This window comes from Eumetopias jubatus, unplaced genomic scaffold (assembly GCF_037043125.1).
Source record: "Eumetopias jubatus isolate StellerSeaLion01/CBP00866 unplaced genomic scaffold, mEumJub1_p1.0 scaffold_1, whole genome shotgun sequence".
NCBI lineage: Eukaryota > Metazoa > Chordata > Mammalia > Carnivora > Otariidae > Eumetopias > Eumetopias jubatus.
In genome coordinates, this window is record NW_028274807.1 from 183326003 (window position 1) to 183350637 (window position 24635).

Below are 24635 nucleotides of genomic sequence, written 5' to 3' on the forward strand. Positions count from 1 at the left end.
ACTTCCCCAGATGCATTTAAAGTGAACAGCAGGACACTGTGAGTGCTTCTTTATCATTTATGGGATCACCTACTATTTTTATTTTAGGGATTGTTCACTGTCTCCATGTTATACTTTCCCTCCCTCTTTGTACTTCTGCATTAAAGAATAATAATGGCAAAACATTCTTTTGAGTACTTATGATCTGTTGGGCACTATTCCAGTAGATTTGCACACTCATTTAACCCTCAGAGCAGCCTATGAGGATGGGCCTGTTAAGTTTCCTCCATTTTGTAAGTGCTCATGGTCTCTCTGTGCACCTGCTAGAGCATACAAACTCAGCCACAGAGCACTAATTGGTTAATCCATTTCCTTACACTGTGCAAAGTGGGGGTCACCTAAATGGAGAACGGTCAGGAGCATTCCAGTTCTAGATAAAAAGGTTGCTGTATTTCCAAAGGTGACTCCAAATGAAGGCCCCCCACTTTAGCCCAAACATCCAGTAAACTGTAACAAAGTGTCTGTACCCAGGTTCCTATGCTTTCTTCCACATCTGACGTCATTTTTTTTTCCATAGGCTTAGGCTTCTAGCACGATGTTGCTTTTCTTTGTGTTTTTAGCATGTTGTCTTTCTGAAGGAGGAGTTGATAGAATTGCATCCAGGATTAAACAGAAAAGTACCATTATTTTTATTATTATTATTGCTGCTATTATTATAATTTTCCTTTTATAAACAGGATTCCACTGAATCTCTTATACAGAGTGATAGTGAAGTGGCATCTTCATCAGAGCCTGTTTTAAGCAAGCAGGTCTTTTATTTTGTGATACCCATATTGAGACACATTGAGTTATATCTGTCTTTTCATGGCACCAACATGTTTATTTGAAGCCTACTATTTCCTCGGTAACGTGACTAAGGTAGATTTATGGGTGCTAATTTACATACAGAATAACATTGGCAAAAACTAAAATATAACAAACACATACCAACTTTTGGCCTGCCACAGCCCACTGAGCATCTGCCTTCCTTGCCATGCTTGCAACGAGAGGGGAATATATTTTCCTCTGAGTTTACAGCTAATTCCTTGTTTGTATTCCACTGTCGTCATTGCTGTTGAGAGCTTGAAATGAGGTTTAAGAGCCTCTTCCTATCTCACAGCAGACGTTTATATTGGGGTGGTCGTTCTATGTAACAGAGAATGCATGCCTTTGCCCTCCCCCCGCCTTGATTTCACACTGCATTTGGAGAATTCTGCTGCCTTGAAGTAAGGGTGCAAGCCCTTCATTTCCAAGACAAGTTAATAGATGCTCCAGGCTGTGCAGTTGGGTTAAAGCCTAGGTTTGATTACTCCCTCTCAATGCTGTTTCTAAGTAGATTGATTTTCATTGCACAAATAATAAATGAATGTTTTTCTATGAGAATTGTCTTAAAAATTATAGATTAGGGTAAACCTCCCTTTAATTGCCACATTTCTGGTCTGTCCTCCTCAAGTTTACTGGCATGGAGTTGGTGAGCTTCATCTGGACCTTTCCCTGTACATGTACTTATACCTATACCAGTTCTTAAAAGATAGAGAATGTTGCTTTGTGTGTGGACATGTGTGTCAGACATATAAATGTTATTGTACTTCAAATATTGAAAGAAGTTGGCTGTTTTCTTTCAGTAATATGCCTTGGAGAACAATCAATGTTAGGACGTTCATACTTATCAGTCTAGGCTAGTCAATGAGGCAATTACAAGTTATTCCCAAGATCTCAGTGGTAAACACATCAAAGGTTTATTTCTCATTCATGCAAATGTGGGTCTGGTGACTCCAGGGCCAAGGCAGTAGTCTGTTCAGTTAAGTCAGTAATCCAGGCTGCTTCAACCCTGTGACTCTACCCTCTCCCCACGTGGCTCCCAGGACCTCACAGCCAAGGAAAAGGATCCTGGAGGGTTGTATGTGGTTGTTTAAGAGTTTTGGCACCCTTTCTACAAAAGAACTGAGGATGTAGGGGACCACATACTGGGTGCTATTGTGTTGCCACAGATATTTTGAATGCTTCATATTGTTAGAACGCATTGTTGTTTGTTCAGCCTATTTCCTATTTGCTAGGCATCTAGATTACCGTCCAACTTTATCCTTTATTATACACAACACAGTACACAAGATCCTGGTACATATCCCTAGTACATGTTTCGCTAGGTTAAGCACCCAAAAGGAGATGTTCCAGTTCAGAACTTTCAACAGTGGTTGTTTGAGTTTTCATCAGTGCTGTCAGATTGGTTTTGAAGGTGGTCACACTGGTGTTGTCTTTGCATGGGTAGTGTGTGGGGAAGCACATTTCACCATACCTTCACCAGTAACATCATGAAACCTTCGTTTTTCTTTTAATTTCTATTTTCCTGGTTACTAGTGGGTCCACAGCTCTTCCTAAGACTTGACTCAACTACCTTCCTGAGGGAAGAAGCTTTGCTGTGGAGCATCAGGCTGTGTGCAGAAAGACCGAGGGGGCGCGCAGAGCCAGTGGGCAGATGTGGCTCACCGAGTTTCCCTTTGGGGGGCGCCCAGCTCGATGACATTTTCTCTACTCCCTTTATTGATTTTTCTCCTCCTGTGCTGCTATTTCAGTAGTCTCTACACCTCTAATTTTAAAACCATGGGGCGAAGGATGATTTCTCGGTCGTGTCATTTTTTTCTCTGTAGTTGTCTAATTTTGTGCTTGGAGTTTTCTTGTGAATTTTTGCCTGCTTAGTCATTGTCTTTTTATCTCTTGGCTCTCTTTGTCTTTCCCCTCATTTTTCATTCTTTTTCTTCTGCCTCTTCTCCCTTGTTCCCACAGGCCCTTAAATCTTTATGCCGTGCTTTTCTTGTAAGTTGTATTTCCCACTTCCGTCCAAGCTTGGAAATGCTTGCTCCGGTGAAGAAACATGGAAGGGAAGGGAGCCTTGGAAAGGTCAGCATGAATGTCCAGATGGAACTCACCCCAGGTGCCCACCCACCCCAGCTGTTTTGAGAACATGATGCTGTTCCTAATATGGTCACTTGCCAAACTCTGTATGAAAGAAGAACAGAAAATGGGGATTAGTCTAGTTTTCCTCCTGCCTCTGGCTCACTAGAGGATCCTTAGGCAGGTTACTTCCCATCTTTAGGCCTCAAGTTTCCTGACGGTAAAATGAGGAGGTTGGTCCCCACTAGTCCTTCCATACTCTGGAACCCCAGTATATGAAACATGTGATTGCCTGAGAAACTGCCTCGGAGTGGGGTCCCAAAGTCACCTTCATAAGTGGGCCACTGCCATTGCCCTTCCACTCCTGTGCCTTGAAGGGGGCACCTTCAGGCTCTGTGGAGCACCAGGTTGTTTAATAGATTTAACAGGGGGAGACAGTTACTGACAAAGGTGTTAGAACTCTTGGCAGGCAAAGAGGGACTGGGAAGGCAACCCAGAGAATGGCAACAAAAGGAATCCTCTGCGAGCCTGAGGGGTGGAAGGAGGTGGTGTTATCAGAGTCCAGGGCCAGCTGATGAGTGCAGGGGTCATGGTGGGGCAGACAGTGGGAGCTAGAATTATGGAGGAAGGGTTTTCTGGGGGGACCTGAAGCCTGACTCAGAAAGAGGAAGAAGCAGCCTGATGTCTTCTTCTCATTGTTCAGTCTCTGAATGGAGTCTCAAATTTAGGCAGAAGTCAGTTGGCAAAGAGCTTAGGGATTGACCTGAAGGCAAATGGGCAAGTAACTGGCAGAAAGTATTGAAAGGTACTGGGTCAAATGGTCCTTAAACTCTTTCCATTGCTCATATTCCGGAGTACATGCATTCCCTGGGAAGATACAAGTCTAGGGTTTTAACAGGTAGCTCTTCCTATGAGTTCAAATAAACTGCTTCTACCATTCTAGTGTCTTATTAGCACATCTCCACCTCCCTACCTCCCTCCCAAAGTTACATTTTTCCTAGCAAGCACTGTGCCAGCATTTCATGAGAATTCCATTCCTGGCAGACTTCTGGCTTTTTGAGGAGAAGAACACAATCTCACTATCCTGGTCTCAGTCTTTATCACCAAGGGGCCTCTGGGAATGTGGTGGGACCATAATATAAACACAGGGAGCCAACAGTATGACTCAGTGGATCAACAGTGTGGATTAGGGAAATTTTGCTGCTTGACAGCTGCCTGTGATCTTTGGCCAGTGACTTAACCCTCAGCCTGGGTTTCCTGATCTGTAAGATGGTTTTATTAGTCAGGATGCTACAGATAGGCTAGGCTCTGCCACAGTCAGAAGTATTCTCCAGAATCTCAGTGGCTGGAAATCCACAGAGGTTTATTTTTCATTACGCATTCATTGTGAGTGACCTGGGAGTGTGTCTGTCTTCACTGTGACCCCTGACTGATAGGCTAGCTGCCAATGAAAATATTCCCATTCCCCATGTCAAGAGAGAGAGAACTTACAGGGAGAAGCGTTGGTAATCAAATGTTGGCCCACATGAGTTACACCATATATATTCGCCATATATATTATGATTTATTGACCAGAACTAGTTACACAGTTGCACCTAACTTCATCTAAGGCAGGGAAGTATCTAGAAGGAAGAAGACTAACGGTATTGGTTGGTTTGCATTAATGACAGTTGCAGAGAGATATAATACTACTTCACTTTTCACAATGGTTTTGACTGTTAGATAACATGAGTGCTTAGTAGAATGCCTAGCACATGGCCAATGCTCCGTAATAAGAGAGGAATCTATTCTTATTATTGCTTTTATGATTTAGCAGTTGATTACATTTCCAGCATACTTGACACCATCCACTTAGTAAATTTCTCTCCTTTTTTTCTTCCCCCTGAAAATGCAGTTAGACTTAACATTTTCCTCTCTGGATATACCACAGATTCTTAGTAAATGCAGTTGAATTGATGAAGTTTTAGACCCAGCCACGGGCCCTACTCTTCTGAGCTTAGGTTTGACAAAGGTAGATGATTATTCTGTAAGATGATTGTGGAGTGATAGCTTGGGTATCTGCAGTGGCTTGGAACTATGTTCACTGTGTTGGTTTTCAATTTAAGAGCAACAGATTTTAAGCAGGCTTTCATCTGAGTCAATGCAGAAACGGTCAATATGTATTATATGTCTATGGAGCTGGTCTTTGGATCAATTGCAATTAGTTTGCAGCAGATTGCATTAACATATCCAAAATTAATACGGCCAGTGTTCTAATGAAAAGGAATTGACCAGACCACACTGTTTTTAGTGGCTGTTTTTAGTCTCTCACATGCTCTTTTCAAACTGTAGTTCTTTTTTTCTTCTTCTGTTAATGGCTTTAAGTTGATGTGTCAACATAAACTTAATCTATTGATACTTCCCCATCTGCCTTTTAAAAGTGGTCCTAGAATATAGTATATATCTCATGCTTAATCTTTTCTTTCATTAGGAAGCTTACACTAAATGCTTGAGACTTGAATTTTTCCTGGTACATTTGTTATACGATGTGTTATTAAGACTCTTAAGTCAATGAGTATGTTCGTGTGTGATATTTTGTGTTTTTCAAATTACTAATGTTTCATCAAGACTTAAAAATTCAGAAGTAAGATTAACTAATCATGAGCAGTTAATAAATCATACAGTATATGATGTGAGCATAGCTTGTCTGATAATTTATTTTGACTCCAATATTATTTATTTCTGAAGATGAAGTGTAGATAACTTCAACATTTAAAACATCATTACCAGTGTTCGGAAGGCTGGAACAGAGAGATTTCTTTGGGCTCATTTATGTTGAGATTTGAGTTTTTTACGAGAGTATGTAGATGATGATTATTTTTTTAAGGTCTGAAGAACTTTTACTTTTCTATTTTTAGAGAAAGTCACTTTCTGGAAATGAAAAATTACCTGTAGTTGAGAACAAAAGGACAAAGGCAGGCCTTACTCATTTGGCCATCTAACTAGTATTTCTTGAGTATTTTCCAAATGCCAAGCACCATCACATTCTTCTTTAGAATACAAAGAAGTTGAAGACACTTTCTGCCCTTGAGTAAAATCCAGTTTAGTTGTAAAGTTCTGAAGTCTTGGAATGTCCCTGGTCCAGAAGAGATCCATGAATGCATTGTAGCTTGGAGATTCCAGAAGAAAGTGCCATTTGAAGGACACATTTGAGGTCCTGAAACCTAATGGTTCCATGTTGTAAAGCCCTGTGGATGTGTTAATGGTCTGTGTGATATTGTCTTGGCCATCCACCAAGGCCATTGACAGAAACCATTAGGAAGTATGTCAGATGATTTTCCTCCACCAATCCTGTGACCAAGTTGTGTGACTGATTTTTTGGTTTGTGCATTAATGGCATTGTTATCTTACCTTTTGTGAGTAGTGTGTGTGTTTGTTTTTGCATCATGACTCATGGCTGGAAATGAGCTTAAACTAGGTATATTCACTTTTTTCTCTTTTAAAAAATGGGGTGTGTAGATTCAATCAGGAATGCTTTTGGTTTTACTGAATACAATGAGAAGAATTTATTTGTTCATGTTATTCTGCTCTTTGATTACTTTCTTTCAGCACAGATTAAGAACTAACTGATAGTACATATTGGAAAACCACTTCTACATGATGCTTAAACAAAGTTACTTTAATACACAAGTTGCAGTTTTTAGGAAGTAGTTTAATTAATGATTGTTTCAGATTACGATCCTCAAATTTGGTGTGTGAAAGAGATATCATTAAACACATAATGACTGTGCCTAGCTTCTATTAAAAATTGTGGTAAAGAAGTGGATTAATCTGTGGTCCGTCAAACCTCAAAGTGTTAAAAAAATTTTCTGATACCTTACAATGATTGACGATGTGCACACAGTTATTAAAATAATGCTATGAACTTTATTTGGGGTGGCAGTGGGGGAGGCATATCCTATATAATAGAGTTCTTAACTTTTTAAAAAATATTTTATTTATTTATTTGACAAAGAGAGACACAGTGAGAGGGGGAACACAAGCAGGGGGAGTGGGAGAGGGAGAAGCTGGCTTCCCACGGAGCAGGGAGCCTGATGCAGGGCTCGATCCCAGGACCCTGGGATCATGACCTGAGCCAAAGGCAGATGCTTAACGACTGAGCCACCCAGGTGCTCCGAGTTCTTAACATTTTAAAAAATAACCTTTTATTCTTAAATACTTATAGCCTCATAGGGAACTGCAAATGAAGTGCAACAGTCCCATGTACCCTTCCCCCTCTTGCCCTCATGTTGACATCTTAGTTTCAGTTCAGTGTCAAAGCTAGGATATTGACATTGGCACATTCTTGTTAACTTGATGATAGACGCTATTCAGTTCTCACCATTTCTTTAAACCTGCATCCATTTGTTGTATGTGTAGTTGTCCTTAACATTTTTGATTAGAAAAACAATTAAGCATGAAGAATTTGTAGGTTTTTTTTTTCCTTTTAAAAAAAAACCTGTTGCTGATTGTCATTTGAGGGTACCTGTAAGACTGGCTACATGTGTTGCCTTTTATTTTTCTTGTTATTTTTAAGTGTTCTTACCTCTCTCTCTCTCTCTCAATTTCTCTAGGCAGTTCAGTTAACCCCCCGAAGATGGCTAAACCTGCAGGAATACCAGAGCAAGAAACTGATGTCAGACCACGGAGTCAGAGTTCAAAGATTCTATGTAGCAGACACTGCAAAGGAGGCTCTGGAGGCTGCTAAGAAACTAAGTAAGCTAATTCACAACAGGTGAAATAACACTTGCCCAAATTAGTGACCTCACTGGTAGCAGTGAACCAATAGGTAAATTTCTTTGTAGCGGGTTATACTAATGGTGACAAATATGATGGAGAGCTTTTGAATTACAAAGGCTAAAAAGCCCAATTAGGAAAACTTGGTTCTTTTTTACAAGATAGCAGGGTATGGGATGTCACTTTGTAATTTTTCTGAATTTTTCCACCATTATTTGACTTGGTTCTCTTGATCTGTGGGTTAGTGGCTGGGAGAACTAAGGGTGAATAGTGTAGAGTGTCAAAGAGAAGCCACAGCAAGGTAAGGCAGGAAGGATGGTTGGCATCCTTATTTACGCCTCTAGAACATGAAGAAAGTTCTCTCTGAGTGACTAGAGAGTGCATGCGTTTGAAAGCCAGGCTGACTTTGCATCAGGGTTTGCCTTCCCATTTACCAGCTCTGTAACTTTGTTATAAGTGCCTTCTCCTTTTTGTGCTTCAGTTTCCTTATCTAGAAATCAAAGCTACTATGTTATCCTCCAAGTGCTGTTGTGAGCCTTTAAGGGAGATTATACATTGGTATGTGGTAGAAAATCTACCTTATTTCCCAATTATAGATTGAGAAATTAGGAATCAGATCCAGCTGTTTTTTCCATGACTATTCCTTCTAGCGGTATAGAGACTCTCTTACTGTCAGTCTGGTTTAGCGCTGTCCAGTAGAAATAGAACATGAGCCACATAAGTAACAATTTTCTAGGTCATATTAAGAGAACTAAAAAGAAATGGGTGAAGTTAATTTTAGTAATATATTTTGTTTCCCCCAGTGTATCTCACCCCAGTATATCCAAACTATTATCATTTTAACATGTAATTAATGTAAAACAGTTTTCAGTGGGATAGTGTACATCCGGTTTCTGTCCTGCTCTTCAGGAATCTGGTTTGTATTTTACATTTCCAGCACATCTCCTTTCACACTAGCCACATTTCGGGTGCTCAGTGGATACGTGGGGCTAGTGGCTACCATATTGGACAGCATAGATCTGGACACTGGAAGGATGTGCATGTGTATTCTTTGCCTGCAGCCTTGGAGAGTGGTGGCTTCCCACTAGAAATAAACAATGGAGCATCTGCTAACTGCCCTTGCCAGGCAGCTGTAGCAAAAGTTTGAGAGTGCAAGATAGAGGTGGGCTCCATTTTCAATCTCCCAATTTTCTATGCTCTTTTAAGAGTGAGGAACGAGGTACTTCAGCTAGTAATTGTTCTTTTATCTCCCTTACAGAGTTCCGCCAGATGCTTATATGACAGATCCTTTCTATGTTATGTCAGTTGAAATTTATTCTTCCCTTCAACAAATATTTATTGATTGTCAGCCACATGTATTAGGCACCGTGGCTACAGCTGTGGAAGATAAGCAAGCCCTCTTTCTTTTCAGAACTTACATTCTAAAAGGAAATTAATTTGTAATTTTCAGATGCTCAATGTAGAAATTGGGAGTGACTTATAGTTTAAGAAATGGAAATTGGTTTCATTTTCAAAAACTATCAAAATTGGTTTTCATGGTGGAAAAAAAATGGTAAAATTCAACCAACACCTGGATGAGAGCTCCTCTGTGCATTGTGGGAATAGACTCAGTAAACGTTAGTATTCCAACCCTTTTACATGAAAGGATCATTTTTGTTTTATACTCCTTTGGGTTAGGGAATGAGTAATGAGAACAAAGAAATGTAAAGTTCAAGTCGGTCTTTTGGTCTTCATTTTCCCTATTATTTCCACAAATGTGCTGACATACTAGTATTCCAGGTCCAAGAGTCCCTCAGGGAATTCTGGAAGCCAACTGATTACTATCCCCTCCCCAGTTAGGCAGAGCACAACAGAGAGGGCTTATCTTTCAGATTTTGAATGGAGATTTTTGGGCTTACTAAACTAATTGACTTCTTAGTCCCTGGTGTTTTATAAGCATTTATTTAGCCACTGCTTTGTGGTTGGGCATTGTATACTGTGTTTGTAAGACAGAATTTTTGCTTTGCACAGAATTATAACAAGGTGGCATTTTTATGCTGGGGCCTGAGTGAAGGCAGGGAAAGACACAGACAATAAAGCAAATTTAAATAGAAGTAAAGTTAAAAACATTAAAATAAACTTTTCAAAAAGCCATTTTGGTTCTTGAGGAGGGGTTTTAAGAAAATCAAAGTGTATAGAAGGATTGAGATTGACCCAGCTGTGTCTGTACCTTGGCCCGTGCTACCTGTGATACTCATTTAAGTGGTGTGGCCATGGGAGTGCTTCTCTGATCCTGTTTAGAGCGAAAAGGGAATTTAGAGCACGAATCCAAACCCCCCATTTCCTGAATGAATGAGTCATCCTTCTGTAACTCACTGAGGAGTTTTGGAGGAAGAAGGTCTCCTCTGGCTTTTGTTGTACAATAGACAGTTTTGATCAGAGGGAATATTTAAAGTATTGGAAGAAGAGATGGTACCAAGTCTAGTTGGTTAAAAATGAAACGAGTAGATTGTAAATATAAAAGTTACTGAGATTGGCTAGAGAGAGAAAAACAAGAAGAATCTGGCAAAACTTCACAGCATTAACTTGCTTGTTGCTACAGGATAGACAAGAACCAATAGCAGAAGTTTTACTAAATAGATTTGAGGTTAAGGTTCAAGCTGGATCACATGTATATCTGATTGCCCTGAAAATGGAACATCTACCCTACAATTATATTTTAAAGGAGAAAAATTGCAGAGAAGGACAATATACTTAACATATGGTAAGTGTTAAATAAGAATTTATTGCTACCATCATCATCATTATCAGCATATGATTCCAAGAGATTCACAGCTGTCATGATTCAAATTTATACACAAATCAGATGTGAGAATCAGTATTCTCTGGATAATGTGTTAAGAGAACTCATTTTTTAATTTGAGAAGTTTGTAAATGATTGAAATGTATTTGTTTACCTTTCTACTTTATTCATATTTGGATGTATTTGAAATACAATGATATATATAAAATATTTTGAAAACAAATGGTATTAGTCATGCCTATGATTTCCAGGATTTTCTGTATGGATTACCTCACAAAGCTCTTTCTTTGTGTCTGAACCCACATTCCTGGTTGCCTATGGGCTGTCTGATTACGGATGTCTCCATTTCTCTGTCATTCATCTGACAGATGGAATTTGTCATCTTTCAGTTGCTCAAAACTTTCTCTTATCTCCCCCTACTCACCCATCTGAGATTCCTCCAGTTATCTTTTTTTCCCTCTAATTTTTAATTTTAATTCCAGTTAGTTATATAGTGTTATATTAGTTTCAGGTGTACAATATAGTGACTCATTACTTCCACACATCACCTCCTGCTCATCACGACAAGCTCACTCCTTAATCCCCATCACCTATTTAGCCCATTTCCCTCCGGTAACCATTAATTTATTCTCTATCATTAAGAGTCTGTTTCTTGACTTGTCTCTCTTTTTTCCCCCTTTGCTCATTTGTTTTGTTTCTTAAATTCCACATATGGGTGAGAGCATAGGATATTTGTTTTTCTCTGATTTTGCTTATCATGATAACTCTTTAGCTCCATTCATGTCCTTGCAAATCACAAGATTTCATTCTTTTTTATGGCTGAATAATATTCCATTATATATTTATATATATATGGGTGTGTGTATATATGTATATACATCTTTTTTATCCATTCACCAATTGATGGACACTTGGGCTGCTTCCATATCTTAGGTATTATAAATATTGCTGCAGTAAACATAGAAAGGCACATATCCCTTGGAATTAGTATTTTTGTATTTTTGTATTTTTATTTTTTGGGTAAATACCCAGTACTGCAATTGCTGGGTCATGGGGTAGATCTATTTTTAACTTTTTGAGGAACCTCCATATTGTTTTCCACAGTAGCTACACCAGTTTGCATTCCCACCAACAGTGTACAAGGGTTCCTTTTTTCTCCACATCCTCCCCAACCCCCGTTGTTTCTTGTATTGTTGATTTTAGCCATTCTGAGAAGTGTGAGGTGATATTTCATTGTGGTTTTGATTTGCATTTCCTTGATACTAAGTGATGATGAACATCTTTTCATGTGTCTATTGGCTATTGGTGGTCTGTATGTCTTCTTTAGAAAAATGTGTATTCATGTGTGCCTTTTTTTTTTTCTTCTTAACAGAATTTGTCTATACCAACATAATCCAGCCAGATGTTAGAATCTTTCTTCTGCCAACAAGTTATGCATTTAATAACCTTACTTGTTACACTATGACAAATGAAATGTCACTTCAAATATCCAGTTGCATGGCTTAAAAGATGTATTTTCTCTTTTGAGACACATTAGCAAGTCATTCTAGTTAAGGGTGATATTTAGGAAATTAATATAAAAAGTGGGTTTTGAGTGGAGCTTAATATTTTGCCCAATTTTTAATTGGATTATTTGTGTTCTGGTATTGAGTTGTTTAAGTTCTTTAAATATTTTGGTTACTAACCCTTTATTGGGTATATCATTTGTAAATATCTTTTCCTATTCCATAAGTTGACTTTTAGTTTTGTTGATTGTTTTCTTCACTCCGCAGGAACTTTTTATTTTGATGTAGTTCCAATGGTTTATTTTTGCTTTTGTGTTGTTTCCCTTGCCTCAGAAGATATATCTAGAAGTAGCTACGGCCAATGTCAGAGAAATTGTTGCCTGTTTTCTAGAATTTTTATGGTTTCAGGTCTCACATATAGGTTTTTAATCCATTTTTTATTTATTTTTGTGCATGGTGTAAGAAAGTAGTCCAGTTTCATTCTTTTGCATGTTGCTGTCCAGTTTTCCTAACACCATTTGTTGAAGAGACTGTCTTTTTTCCATTGGACATTCTTTCCTGTTTTGTCAAAGAGTAACTGACCATCTAGCTTTGGGTTCATTCCTGAGTTTTCTTTTTCTGTTCTGTTAATCTATGTGTTTGTGTTTGTGCCAGGAGTATACTATTTTGATCACTATAGTTTTGTAATATAACTTGAAGTCTGGAATTGAGATGCCTCCAGCTTTGCTTTTCTTTTTTATTTTGACTCTTTGGGGTCTTTTGTGGTTTCATACTGATTTTAGAATTGTTTGTTCTAGTTCTGTGAAAAATGTTGGTATTTTGATAGGGATTGCATTAAATGTGTAGGCTGCTTAGGGTAGTATAGACTTTTTTTTTTGGTATATACATTTTTAACAATACTCTAATCTATGAGTATGGAATATCTTTCCATTTCTTTGTGTTGTCTCCAATTTCTTTCGTCGGTGTTTTATAATTTTCAGAGTATAGGTCTTTGATCTCTTTGGTTAGGTTTATTCCTAGGTATCTTATTATTGGTGCAACTGTAAATGGGATTGTTTTCTTAATTTCTCTTTCTGCTGCTTCATTATTGGTGTATAGAAATGCAACAGATTTCTATACATTGCTATTGCGTCCTGCAACTTTACTGGATTCCTGTGTCAGTTCTAGCAGCTTTCTGGTGGAGTCTTTCAGGTTTTCTATATATAGTATCATGTCATCTGCAAATAGTGGAGATTTTACTTCTTCCTTACTGGTTTGGATGCCTTTTATTTCTTTTTGTTGCCTGGTTGCTGTGGTGAGGATTTCCAGTGCTATGTTGAATAAAAATGGTGAGTGTGGACATCCTTGTCTTGTTCCTGACCTTAGGAGCAAAGCTCTCAGTTTTCCCCTATTGGTGAGGCTGATAGCTGTGGGTTTTTCATATATAACCTTTATTATGTCAAATTATGTTCCCTCTAAACCTACTTTGTTGAGGGCTTTTATCATGAATGGATGTTGTACTTGGTCAGATGCTTTTTCTGCATCTATTGAAATGATCATATGGTTCTTACCCTTTCTCTTGTTCATGTGATGTATCATGTTGATTGATTTATGAATACTGAACCACCCTTGCAGCTGAGGAATAAATCCCACTTGATTGTGGTGACTGATTTTTTAATGCATTGTTGAATTTTGTTTGCTAGTGTTTTATTAAGTATTTTTGGATCTCTGTGCATCAAGGATATTAGCCTGTAGTTCTCTTTTGTGGTGATGTCTTTATCTGGTTTTGGTATCAGGATGATGCTGGCTTCATAGAATGAATTTTGAAATTTTCTTTCCTTTTCTATTTTTAGAATAGTTTGAGAAGAATAAGTATTAACTTTCCTGTAACTGGTAGAATTTGCCTGTGAAGCCATCTGGTTCTGGACTTTTGTTTGTTGAGTTTTTTTCACTACTGAGTCAATTACTTTGCTGGTTATCAGTCTGTTCAAATTTTCTATTTCTTCCTGTTTTATTTTTGGTAGGCTATAGGCTTCTTGGAATTTATCCATTTCTTCTAGGTTGTCCAGTTTGTTGGCATGTAATTTTTCATAATACTCCCTTATAATCCCTTGTATTTCTGTGGTGTTGGTTATTATTTCTCCTCTTTCATTTGTGGTTCTGTTTGAGTTCTTTCTCTTTTTGTGTTTTTGATGAATCTGGCTAGAGTTTTATTAATTTTGTTGGTCTTTTCAAAGAACTAGCTCCTGGTTTCATTGATTTGTTCTATTTTTTTTTAGTTTCTATATCACTTATTTCCACTCTAATCTTTATTTTTTCCTTCTGCTGGTTTTGGTTTTGTTTGTTGTTCTTTTTCTAGCTCCTTTAAGGTATAAGGTTAGATTGTTTATTTGAGATTTTCTTTGTTCTTTTTTTTTTAAAGATTTTATTTATTTATTTGAGAGAGAGAGAGTGAGAGAGAGCATGAGAGGGAAGAGGGTCAGAGGGAGAAGCAGACTCCCTGCCAAGCTGGGAGCCCGATGTGGGACTCGATCCTGGGACTCCAGGATCATGACCTGAGCCAATGGCAGTCGCTCAACTAACTGAGCCACCCAGGTGCCCCGAGATTTTCCTTGTTCTTGAGGTAGGCCTGTATTGCTATAAACTTCTTTCTTAAAACCGCTTTTGCTGCATCCTGAGGGTTTTGGACCATTTTGTTTTCATGTGCCTTTGTTTCCATGCACTTTTTAATTTTTTTATTTCCTGGTTGATTCATTCATTGTTTAGTAGCATGTTATTTAACCTCCATGTATTTGTGGTCTTTCCAGATTTTTTCTTGTAGTTGATTTCTAGTTTCATACCATTGTGGTCAGAAAAGATGCATGGTATGACTTCATTCTTCTTGAATTTGTTGAAGCTTGTTTTGTGGACTAATATGTGATCTCTTCTGGAGAATGTCCCATGTGCACTTGAAAAGAATGTGTATTCTACTATTTTAGGATGGAATGTTTTGAATATATCTGTTAAATCCATCCATTCCAGTGTTTCATTCAAAGCAATTGTTTCCTTATTGATTTTCTCTTTGGATGATCTGTCCACTGATATATGTGAGATGTTAAAGTCCCTTACTATTATTGTATTATTATCAATGAGTTCCTTTATGTTTTTATTAACTGTCTTATGTATTTGGGTGTTCCTGTGTTGGGTGCATAAATATTCACAATTGTTATATCTTTTTGTTGGATTTCCCCCTTATTTTTATCTAGTGTCCTTCTTTGTCTCTTGTTACAGTCTTTGTTTTAAAGTCTGTTTTGTCCGATATAAGTATTGCTAGTCTGGCTTTCTTTTGACATCCATTTGCATGATAGATGTTTCTCCGTCTCCTCACTTTAAATTTTCAAGTATCTTTAGGTCTAAAATGAATCTCTTTTAGACAGCATATAGACAAGTCTTGTTTTTTTTTTTTTTTTTATCCATTCTGTCACCCTCTGTCTTTTGATCAGAGTGTTTAGTCCATTTACATTCAAAGTAATTACTGGTAGGTATTTTTTATGTCATTTTATTATTTGGTGGTTGTTTCTGAAGATTTTCTCCGATGCTTTCTTGTTTTTCTCTCATGTCTTACTGATTTTCTTTAGTGATATATTTGGATTTCTTTCTCTTTATTCTTTACATATGTGTTAGTGCTTTTTGATATATGGTTACCATTAGGTCTGTATGTAACCTCTTCTGCATATAGCAGTCTAGATTAAGTTGATGGTTGTTTAAGTGTGAACCCATGTTTTACTCCTCTCCTCCCCTCGTTTTAGGTATATGGTGTCATATATTATATCCTTTTATTTTGTGAGTTCCTTGACTGATTCTTTACAGGAATACTCATTTTTACTGCTTTTGTGTTTCCTATCTATACTGCCACTTCTGGTCTCTCCTTTCCACTCAAATAACCCCCTTTAATATTTCTTGTAGGGCTGGTTTAGTCATGAATTCATTTAATTTTTGTTTGGGAAACTCTTTATCTCTCCTCCCGTTCTGAATGATAGCCTTACTGGATATTCTTGGTTGCACAATTTTCTCCCTTTGAATGCTTTGAATGTATCATGCCACTCCCTTCTAGCTTAGAAAGTTTTTGCTTGAAAAATCTCCTGCCAGCCTTATGGGTTTTCCCTTGTAAGTTACTGTCTTCTTTTGTCTTGCTGCTTTTTAAATTTTTTTTCTTTTTCTTTATTGGTTTATTTTGCCAATTTAATTACAATATGTCCTTGTGGATCTGCTTTTGTTGATTTTGATGGGACTTCTCTGTGCCTCCTGGATCTGTGTATCTATTTCCTTCCCCAGATTAGGGACATTTTCAGCTATGATTTCTTCAGATGCATTTTCTGCCCCCTTTTCTCTCTCTTCTTTAGGACTACTGTAATACAAATGTTCTTATATTTAATGGTGTCACTGAGTTCCCTAAGTCTGTTCTTGTTTTGCATAATTCTTTTTTCTCTCTTTTGTTCAACTTGGTTACTTTCCATTACTCTTTTAGGTCACTAATTTGTTCCTCTGTTTCTTCCATCCTACTGTTCCTTCCATCAAGTGTGTTTCTCATTTTACTTTTTTTGCCCTTTATTTCTGCTGTTATTTCTTATCTCTGTGTTAAGGGTCTCATTTATGTCTTCTACTCTTTTCTCAAGTCCAGGGAGTATACTTGTGATCACTACTTTAAACTCTTTATCAGGCCTCGTACTTATATCTGTTTTGCTTAGATCTCTGGCTATTGTCTTGTCCTGTTCTTTCTTTTGGGATAAATTTCTCTGTCTTCTAATTTCCTCTAAGTCTCTGTGCCTCTTTCACTGTGTTAGGAAATCAGCTACATCGCCTGTTCTTGAAGGTAGTGGCTTTATGAAGATTAGATCCAGTAGTGCCCTACCATGTGGTGTCCCCTATTTCTGAGGGTCTGGAGCTTCTGGGAGTGTCTCCAATGTGTGCTGTATGTGCTCTGCTCTTTTGTTCTGGCTGCTTTATCCTCCAGTTCAGTTGTCTGCAGAGGCTGTTTTTGCCTGTTGTGGACAATGCTTGGTGCTTGGCCTGAATGTGGTGAGTTTTAACTAGGTGTGCTGTATTCTGCTTGTGAAATGAGGCCTGTTGCTGCTGCTACCAGAACCAAAGCTCTGGAAACCTCCTGGGTTGGGAGATGCATTGTGGGCAGGGGTTTGGGTCAGTCTTCTTAGGAGAGGGGCCTGCTGCATTGGGAAGGGCAGACCAAGAAGGGTGTTTCTGCCTGGATACAGGGCTGGGGGCAGGGGAGCGTGGTCAGGGCTTGGTGCAAACAAGTTTGGTAGCGAGTGTCTGCACTGTGCTTGTTCCCACAGGTGGCCCTATGCTTATGCTGAGGGGTGAACAAGGAAGATGGCGCCTGCTGGCTCCCTGTTCCCAAAGGGGTCTCTCCACAAATGCTGCCCCTTTGGGACATGCTCTGAAATGAGGAATTAACCTCCCCACTGTGTGCCCCAGGTGCCCTTCAGATTGCTGTTCCCATGCTGTAGATCTGTCGGCTGTTTGCCCTGCCTTTTCTCCAAGAGCAGCCCCAATGTCCTCTGAGCTCTCCCAGAGCCAAGCACGCTGACCTTCAAAATTCCAGGCTTCAAGCCCCACTGGTTACAAGCACCCATGAAATTTGGGCTCTCTCACCGTCCAAGCTAATTTCCTAGGGGATTCGCCTTCCCCATGTGTTCCCCTGTGTGCTAGTCTCTTTCTTGCCCCTCTCTGCAACTATGGCTCCCCTCCACAATGGTGGTCACAATCTGTTTCTCTCCCAGGCAGTGTCTGTGCACTTCCTGCCCTCCTCGATGTGGCCTACCCTCAGTTGTGGTGTTTGTTTTGCCAGTCCTCAGATAGGTTCTTGGGGTATTTAGGATGATATAATAATTATCTAGTTGTATTCGTGGATCAACATGAGACTAGGAACCTCCTCCTACAACACCATCTTCCCTTCCTTCCCTAAATGTTGCCATTGTTAGTGCAGTGTTGTGATTTTGCTAAGCAATGAAACAGGTAGGGGTAAGGTTAAAAACTTGCCAAAGTTGTACAGCTAGTAAATGACAAAGATAGAATTTCTACCCAGCCAGATTAGATTTAATCTCCTCCCCAAGCATTTTTCCTCTTTGCTAACTTAATGATGATATTCTTGGGAGATTTTTATGCGTGAGTCAGCATGTTGAAGATGGAAAATGCATATTAATAAAATTAGAAGATTGAATTAAAACTAAATGTGGCAAGTTCTAAGGCACAGTTTATAGAAACTGTGTAATCTGCAGATATTTTCTTAATGATTCATTTTGTTGTATCTCTTTGGGCAGTAGAATGTTTTGCCATATACTTATGGAAAGCTTGTTCATTTGAGCATTTGTTTGAAATGGGTAATGCAAACCTTTTTGTGAAACAAAATTCATAATGATAAGATATTGAGTGAGAGCCTCATTTTCTTGCATAGAAAATAGACTTATGTCTGATTGAGAGAGTAAATCTGGTTTGGTGAATTAAGTTTTTAATATGTGGATAATATTCATTTCTGCAGCAGTTTGTATGAACTACCTTTTGTAATCATGCTTTAAGGAGGGTGTATACAGTTTTCTCAGAAGGCTTATTAATTACGCTTTCCTCCTGTAATTAAATTTAATGTATACAATCAATAGATAATTATGGAATACCTACTGTATGCATAACTAATCTTTACGTTGCCTTTCACTTCTCTTTAAAGATGAATGAAAGAATGTGTCTGTCATGTAACTTGAAAGCCTGTCCAAATGGAGTAATTGCATATAAGTATAGATGAAACTTATCTAGGACTACTACCTTTTAGTTTTAGGAGTCGGCCTAATTTATTAATTATTCCAATCATGTTGATGTGAGACTCTCAACATTTGATTAAGCAAGAAGATTGTAATTCAAAAACTCACGGTTTTATTTTTTGCCAGGAAAGAAATTGAAATATGAATGGAAAAATTAATCTTCTCTGAGCTAATGACATGCATCCTAAAATGGAGATAAGGAGCTTTTATTGAACTTGGTTAGCTTTGGATTGCTTTCAGCTACAACATGTCTCCATTTGTCAATATGATAACTTATTCTTTGAGTTTTGTATAATCACATCCTAAAGCCTAGTGAATTAGTTACAGCATTAAGGAATTGTATTGTATATAAAAAGGAAACTGCTGCCCATTGATTACTGATTGACATGTACTGTTAATCCTATAGGCAATTAAATACATGGCAAACCTTGATTTTGTGGCTTTGTCATATCACATTTCATGGTTAGGATCTTGCAAAAAGATCTCACATCCTTTCTGCTGAGATGATGGTCATGATCGTCTTATAAGGATAGGTGAGAATAACATTGATTTCTGTGGAGTAAATCTTCATTTTATCTTCATATCAGCCATCCATTGTTATGAATCTGCAATCAGGAGTGCAAAGAAGCAAGCATGGGAGTGTGACCCATCAGAGGTTGAAGCAGTGTCTGCTTTCTAGGAGTAATGGCAGTGTCTTCATGAGATGGGTGGTTCCTGTGGTGAGATCTGATTGTGTTCCTGGCTCCTGTTAGACCCCTTTGATGCCTTCCTATTTTCTGCGACCAATTCTCCCACCTCCTTGGTGCACCCCCCCAATACCTTTTCTGTGATTTACTTCATGTTTATTTCACCTAGAGTTAATTTTTGTTGCTTTCTGCCAGGAACTCTAACTCATCCAGACAAAAAGTGCTTAGCATAGGTCCTGGGACATAATAAATGCTCAATAAATACTGTTGTTACTCAGAAAATGGTCACTTGCTCATGATCATGTTTACTTATAAATGATCCTTAAAGAAACACCTTAATTGACATTAAAGGCTTTCCTTAACTGTCCTTATGAAGAGGAACCCATTCAACAATGTGTAGCTTTTAGTATTATTTCCTATTGTACATATTTTTCCAAAGACATCCCCCATTTTATAAAATGTTCCTTTCTCTTCTTCCTGAGTCTGAAAATATAAATGGGCTTCTCTGGTTATCTCCTTAGAATTTCTCTGTGCTAGAGCATCTTTTCTCTAATTTTGTCCTGTGGTGTTCCCTGGGTAGAAGCAGCAGGAGACCTATAGAGTGCAGGGCAAGATAAGACAGGTTGTGGGCAGGCAGGCTTTATGGAAGTGCATATGGTTTCCTGTCAGTTTGCTGGAAACTAATGAGAATGGCACTTTGAAAGTCAATGCCTCAACCTGAATTTTGGCAGTATAGTAAAGCAAGGATTAATTATTCTCCTCACGTTTTAACCGATACAAATAGTAGTGGTGGCATTTAACCTTTGGCCTCTTGCCATGTGCCTGGCATCATGTTGAGCCTTCAGTAAACAGGATCTCATGTGATCTTCATTTAAACCAGAGGGAAAGGTTTTCCTTTAGGGACCGGTTCTGAATAGCATCAGATATGATATGTGCTGCATGCCCATGATTGTGTATCCACGGGAACTGACATAATTTCACTTTCTGTTTTCTCAGTGTGTCGTTAATGGAGTTATTTATTAACTTGTTTTTTAGAGCTACCTCATTGTGAATGAATAAAGAAGTTATGTTGCCACATGGTCTCATTTCCCAGGATTTTCCTGTGAATTATTGTTCCCTGGGGTCTTTCACTCACCCAGGGTACAGCTTGGTAGCTCTGAATGTCCAGAGGGTGGTTTATAGGGTTGTAAGTGTAGAACAGCTTTGCCTGGGCGCAGTGGACATAGGAACTAGCTCTGTATTATCTGTCTGTCTGGATATAGTGGCCTTTTAATGAAATCTTATATGTAAATAGACAAATCTCTTCTGATTATAAAAATAATGTGCTCAATTATTTTTATTTAAAAAATACAGAGAAGTACAAAGACGTAAAAACCTCCTCACACCCTATTATCCAGAGGGAACCTGCCTTCATATTAACATATTTCCCTCCATTTTTCTTACGCATTCATTCAGCCAGCAACATTAATTCCTGTGTACATATGCATATAAACATAATTGAGAGACACTGTTTGTTTTTAAGTTTGGGAAAATACAATGCATACAGTTTTGTAACTCTACTTAAAAAATTTTATGTTATAACATGAACATTACCCAAGTGTTAAGTTTTTTTCAAAAACATTGTTTTAATGGTTGTATGGTAATTCCCAGATTGGCTGTGTTATTTCTTATCGTGACTTAGATTATTTTTTTCTGTTTCAGCATGTTAGGTGATGCTAGCACCTGTAACCCATAAGCTGCCAAATTCCCAGTAGCTTAATAAAATAAAGAGGTTATTTCTTAATCATGTAGAAGTCCAACATGGTCTTCTTGGTTTGCCTCTAAGTGCTGACTCACAGATCGAGCCTCCTGTCATTCTGCTTTGTTCTCTTCAGCACATGGTTCTCAGACATTACCTGGCGGTTGTGTTCATTCTAGCCACTTAACAGGTGAAAAGAGCATGACGGATTCCATGTAGGAATTTTGCATGGGCCACATTGCTTTGGCTGACATTCTATTGGCTGCAGCTCCTCAGGTGATCACAGTGAATGGCAAGAGAGACTGGGAGGTAGAGTCGCAGGGCACGCTTAGGAAGAGGGGGAGGTGGATTTGGTGATCACTTAGCATTCTCTGTAGCATATAGAATTTGGAGGAAAATGGTCCCTCTGCTTTCTGGCGTAGACTGAGCATGGACTGTGCAGTCACAACAGACCTCTCCCCCCAGCTCTGTTTTGATTACTTTAGCCATAACTGACTCGAGTGTAAACTTGAGGATTAGAACACACACTTCAAGGAATGACTCAGATAAAAAACATGCAAATGCAGCATAGGTCTTATACAAATGAGGCACTCACCAATTTCCCTTTCTTCTTTTCGTTCTTCATTTTTGGTCCAAACTGAGCACATGTTCTGAGGTATAATAAAAGGAATACAATAACAGTTATTAAAAACATCAACAGCAGATAAAAAATAAGAATGCTCAGTGATTTTGCAATAATACCCAAGTGTTAAACTATATTTAGTGTACAGCTTGTCAGATGATTTGATAATGAGTGTATTACTCCTGTGCTGTTGGTTGATGGAAGATGGTGGTATATATGAAATCAAACGTTGATTAATTTTGAAAGAAAATGAAAACCATTCTTTTTTTACATTGCAACAGAATAAATATTACCCAAGGAATTATGCTTTTAAGATGCTACGCTATTCCCTAAGGTGGTTGTTACAGGAGTTGGCAATGTTTAACAGATGTTCATAAATAGTACTAAGGCTCCACTTGAGTTTTCCAGGTTACTTACAAAAAATCAGGAAATGAATTGAAAAAGTTTAAAAAAAGAAAACATATTGCTTGATCTACCTTAGGATAAAAACCAGATGAGCAACAAGCTACCCCAATTATGTTTTTTTTTTTTTTTTTTTACTTTCATTCGACCTGTAACAAGCTAAGGGATTTGTTGAGTCTGTTGTTCTCTCAAATTAAATGTGGGCCAAGTATTAGAATATTTTTTGTCTTCAGGCTTTTATTTGAGTGAATATACCAGTCACTTCAGTATGGGGAGAAAGAAGCAGATGGGATGTGGATAACAGGGGAAAAATAACAGTGCTAAAGTATTTGATATGCAAAACTCAAACTGTTCCCAGTCTTCAGGTGCTAGATGTAGCACTGAAAAACAGCTTCACATAAATATATATTTTCTTTATAAATAACCTACACATGAGCATCATAAACATGAGAAAATCAAGATCCCTTCATGCCTTTCCTCTTGCCCAGAATTCCTTACTACACTTCCCTGTTCAGTGGATTCAGGTGAAACTCCCATGGCCACTTGTGTTTGACATGGTCTGTCTTTCCCCCACTGTCCCCTGCTTTGTGCTTGGTATCTGCTGTGTGGCCACATCACTTTATTTCCTGCCTCCGTCCATGTTCTTTCCTCCACAGAGTATCTTCTAACCCAGTGACCACTCTGGAATTGGTGCTGAGTTCACATCCTGAGGCTGCCCCATGCTAGCTGTGTGGCTTGAGGCAAGTGACTTAACCTCTAGAATCCTCAGTTTACCCATCTGTAAAATGGGTTAGGCAATAATACTTGCTTCCCAGGGTAGCTATGAAAGTGAAATGAAGGGGCACCTGGGTGGCGCAGTTGGTTGAGCATCCAACTCTTGATTTCGACTCAGGTCATGATCTCAAGGTTGTGAGATCGAGCCCTGAGTTGGGCTCCATGTTTAGGGCTCCTTTTCCCTCTGCCCCTCTTCCTGCTTGCGTGTTCTCTCAGTCTCTCTCAAGTAAGTAAATAAATAAAATCTTTTAAAAAAAAGAGAGAGAAAGAAGTGAAATGAAGTCATGTATGTATAAAGTTTAGCAGAATCTCACTAATGGGTAGCTGGAATCATTATCATTATAATTATCGCCTATCCATCTTGGTCCAGTTTAACTGTCACCTCTCAGTGATATCTTCTGGGAGGCATGTGGTGGTATTTAAGGAGGTAGGTTCTGGTGGAGACAGCCTTGGTTTCAAGTCTTGCTCTACCCCCTTACTAGCTACGTTTTAAATTCTATAGGGCTCCATTTCCTCATCTGTAAAATATGGGATGTCAGTAGTATCTACCCATGAGTTTGATGGAGGAGTGACCTAGGTCTTATTACAGTGTCTCGCTCATAAGAAACATGGGTAGATGTTGTCATCATATATATTTGTATATTTGAATTGAGATATAGCAGACATATGACACTTTATTGGTTTCACATAGTGATTCATATGTGTATATATTGGGATATGATCACCAAATTAAATCTGGTTAGTATCTATCACCAACGCATAATTAGAAATTTTTGTTTTGTTTTGTTTTCTTGTGAGGAGAACTTCTAAGATCTACTTTCTTACCAACTTTCAAGCATATAGTAAAGTATCATTAGCTGTAGTCAGCATACTATGCATTATATCTGCATGACTTATTTACTCTTCACCCATTTTACCTACCTCACACCCCCTGCCTCTGACAACCACCAGTCTGTTCTCTGTTTCTATGAGTTCTTTGTTTTGTTTTGTTCTGTTGTTTTTTAGATTCCACACATAAGTGAGATCATACAGTATTTGTCTTTCTTTGTCTTATTTCACCTAACATAATACCTTTAAAGTCCATCCATTTTATTGCATATGGCAGCATTTCCTTGTTTTTTTTTAATGGCTGAATAGTGTTCGTATGTGTGTGTGTGTGTGTGTGTGTGTGTCTTTGTCTTTCTTACCCATTGACGGACACTTAAGTTGTTTTTGTATCTTGGCTGTTGTAAATCATGCTGTGGTAAATATGGGGGCACAGATACATTTTCAAGTTAGTTTTTTCATTTCCTTCATATAATTACCCAGAAGTGGAATTGCTGGATCATGATAGTTCTACTTTTAAAAATTTGTGGAACCTCCGTACTGTTTTCCATCATGGCTGCACCAAATTTACATCCCCACCAACAGTTCAGATGTTGTCATATTGCCGTGGTTTTTGCTGCTGTGGTAAGTGACATGCTCCACATGTCAGTGTGCACAGGGTGGGGGCAGTAGCTGTAATTTGACATGGGGTCTTTGTCCCAGAAGAAGCACATTCCTTATGAGATAGTTGTGGTCTGACCTCTCACGCAATACTTTCCATTTAGGAAATAGATTATATGTATTCCCATAAACCAGGATAGGAGGTTTCAAGAATCATCTTTTTAAAATTTTCATACATGTCTCTA

At 38.4% G+C, this 24635-nt stretch overlaps 1 protein-coding gene across 1 annotated transcript in view; it reads left to right on the top strand.

The window, feature by feature from the left end:
• Positions 1-24635, top strand: part of SUCLG2 (succinate-CoA ligase GDP-forming subunit beta) — a 276580-nt gene that overhangs the window by 55316 nt on the left and 196629 nt on the right. Inside the window, exon 2 of the mRNA XM_028110361.2 lies at positions 7503-7644. Within this exon, the coding sequence (XP_027966162.2) occupies positions 7503-7644 (142 nt within the window). The remainder of the gene's footprint in view (positions 1-7502; positions 7645-24635) is intronic.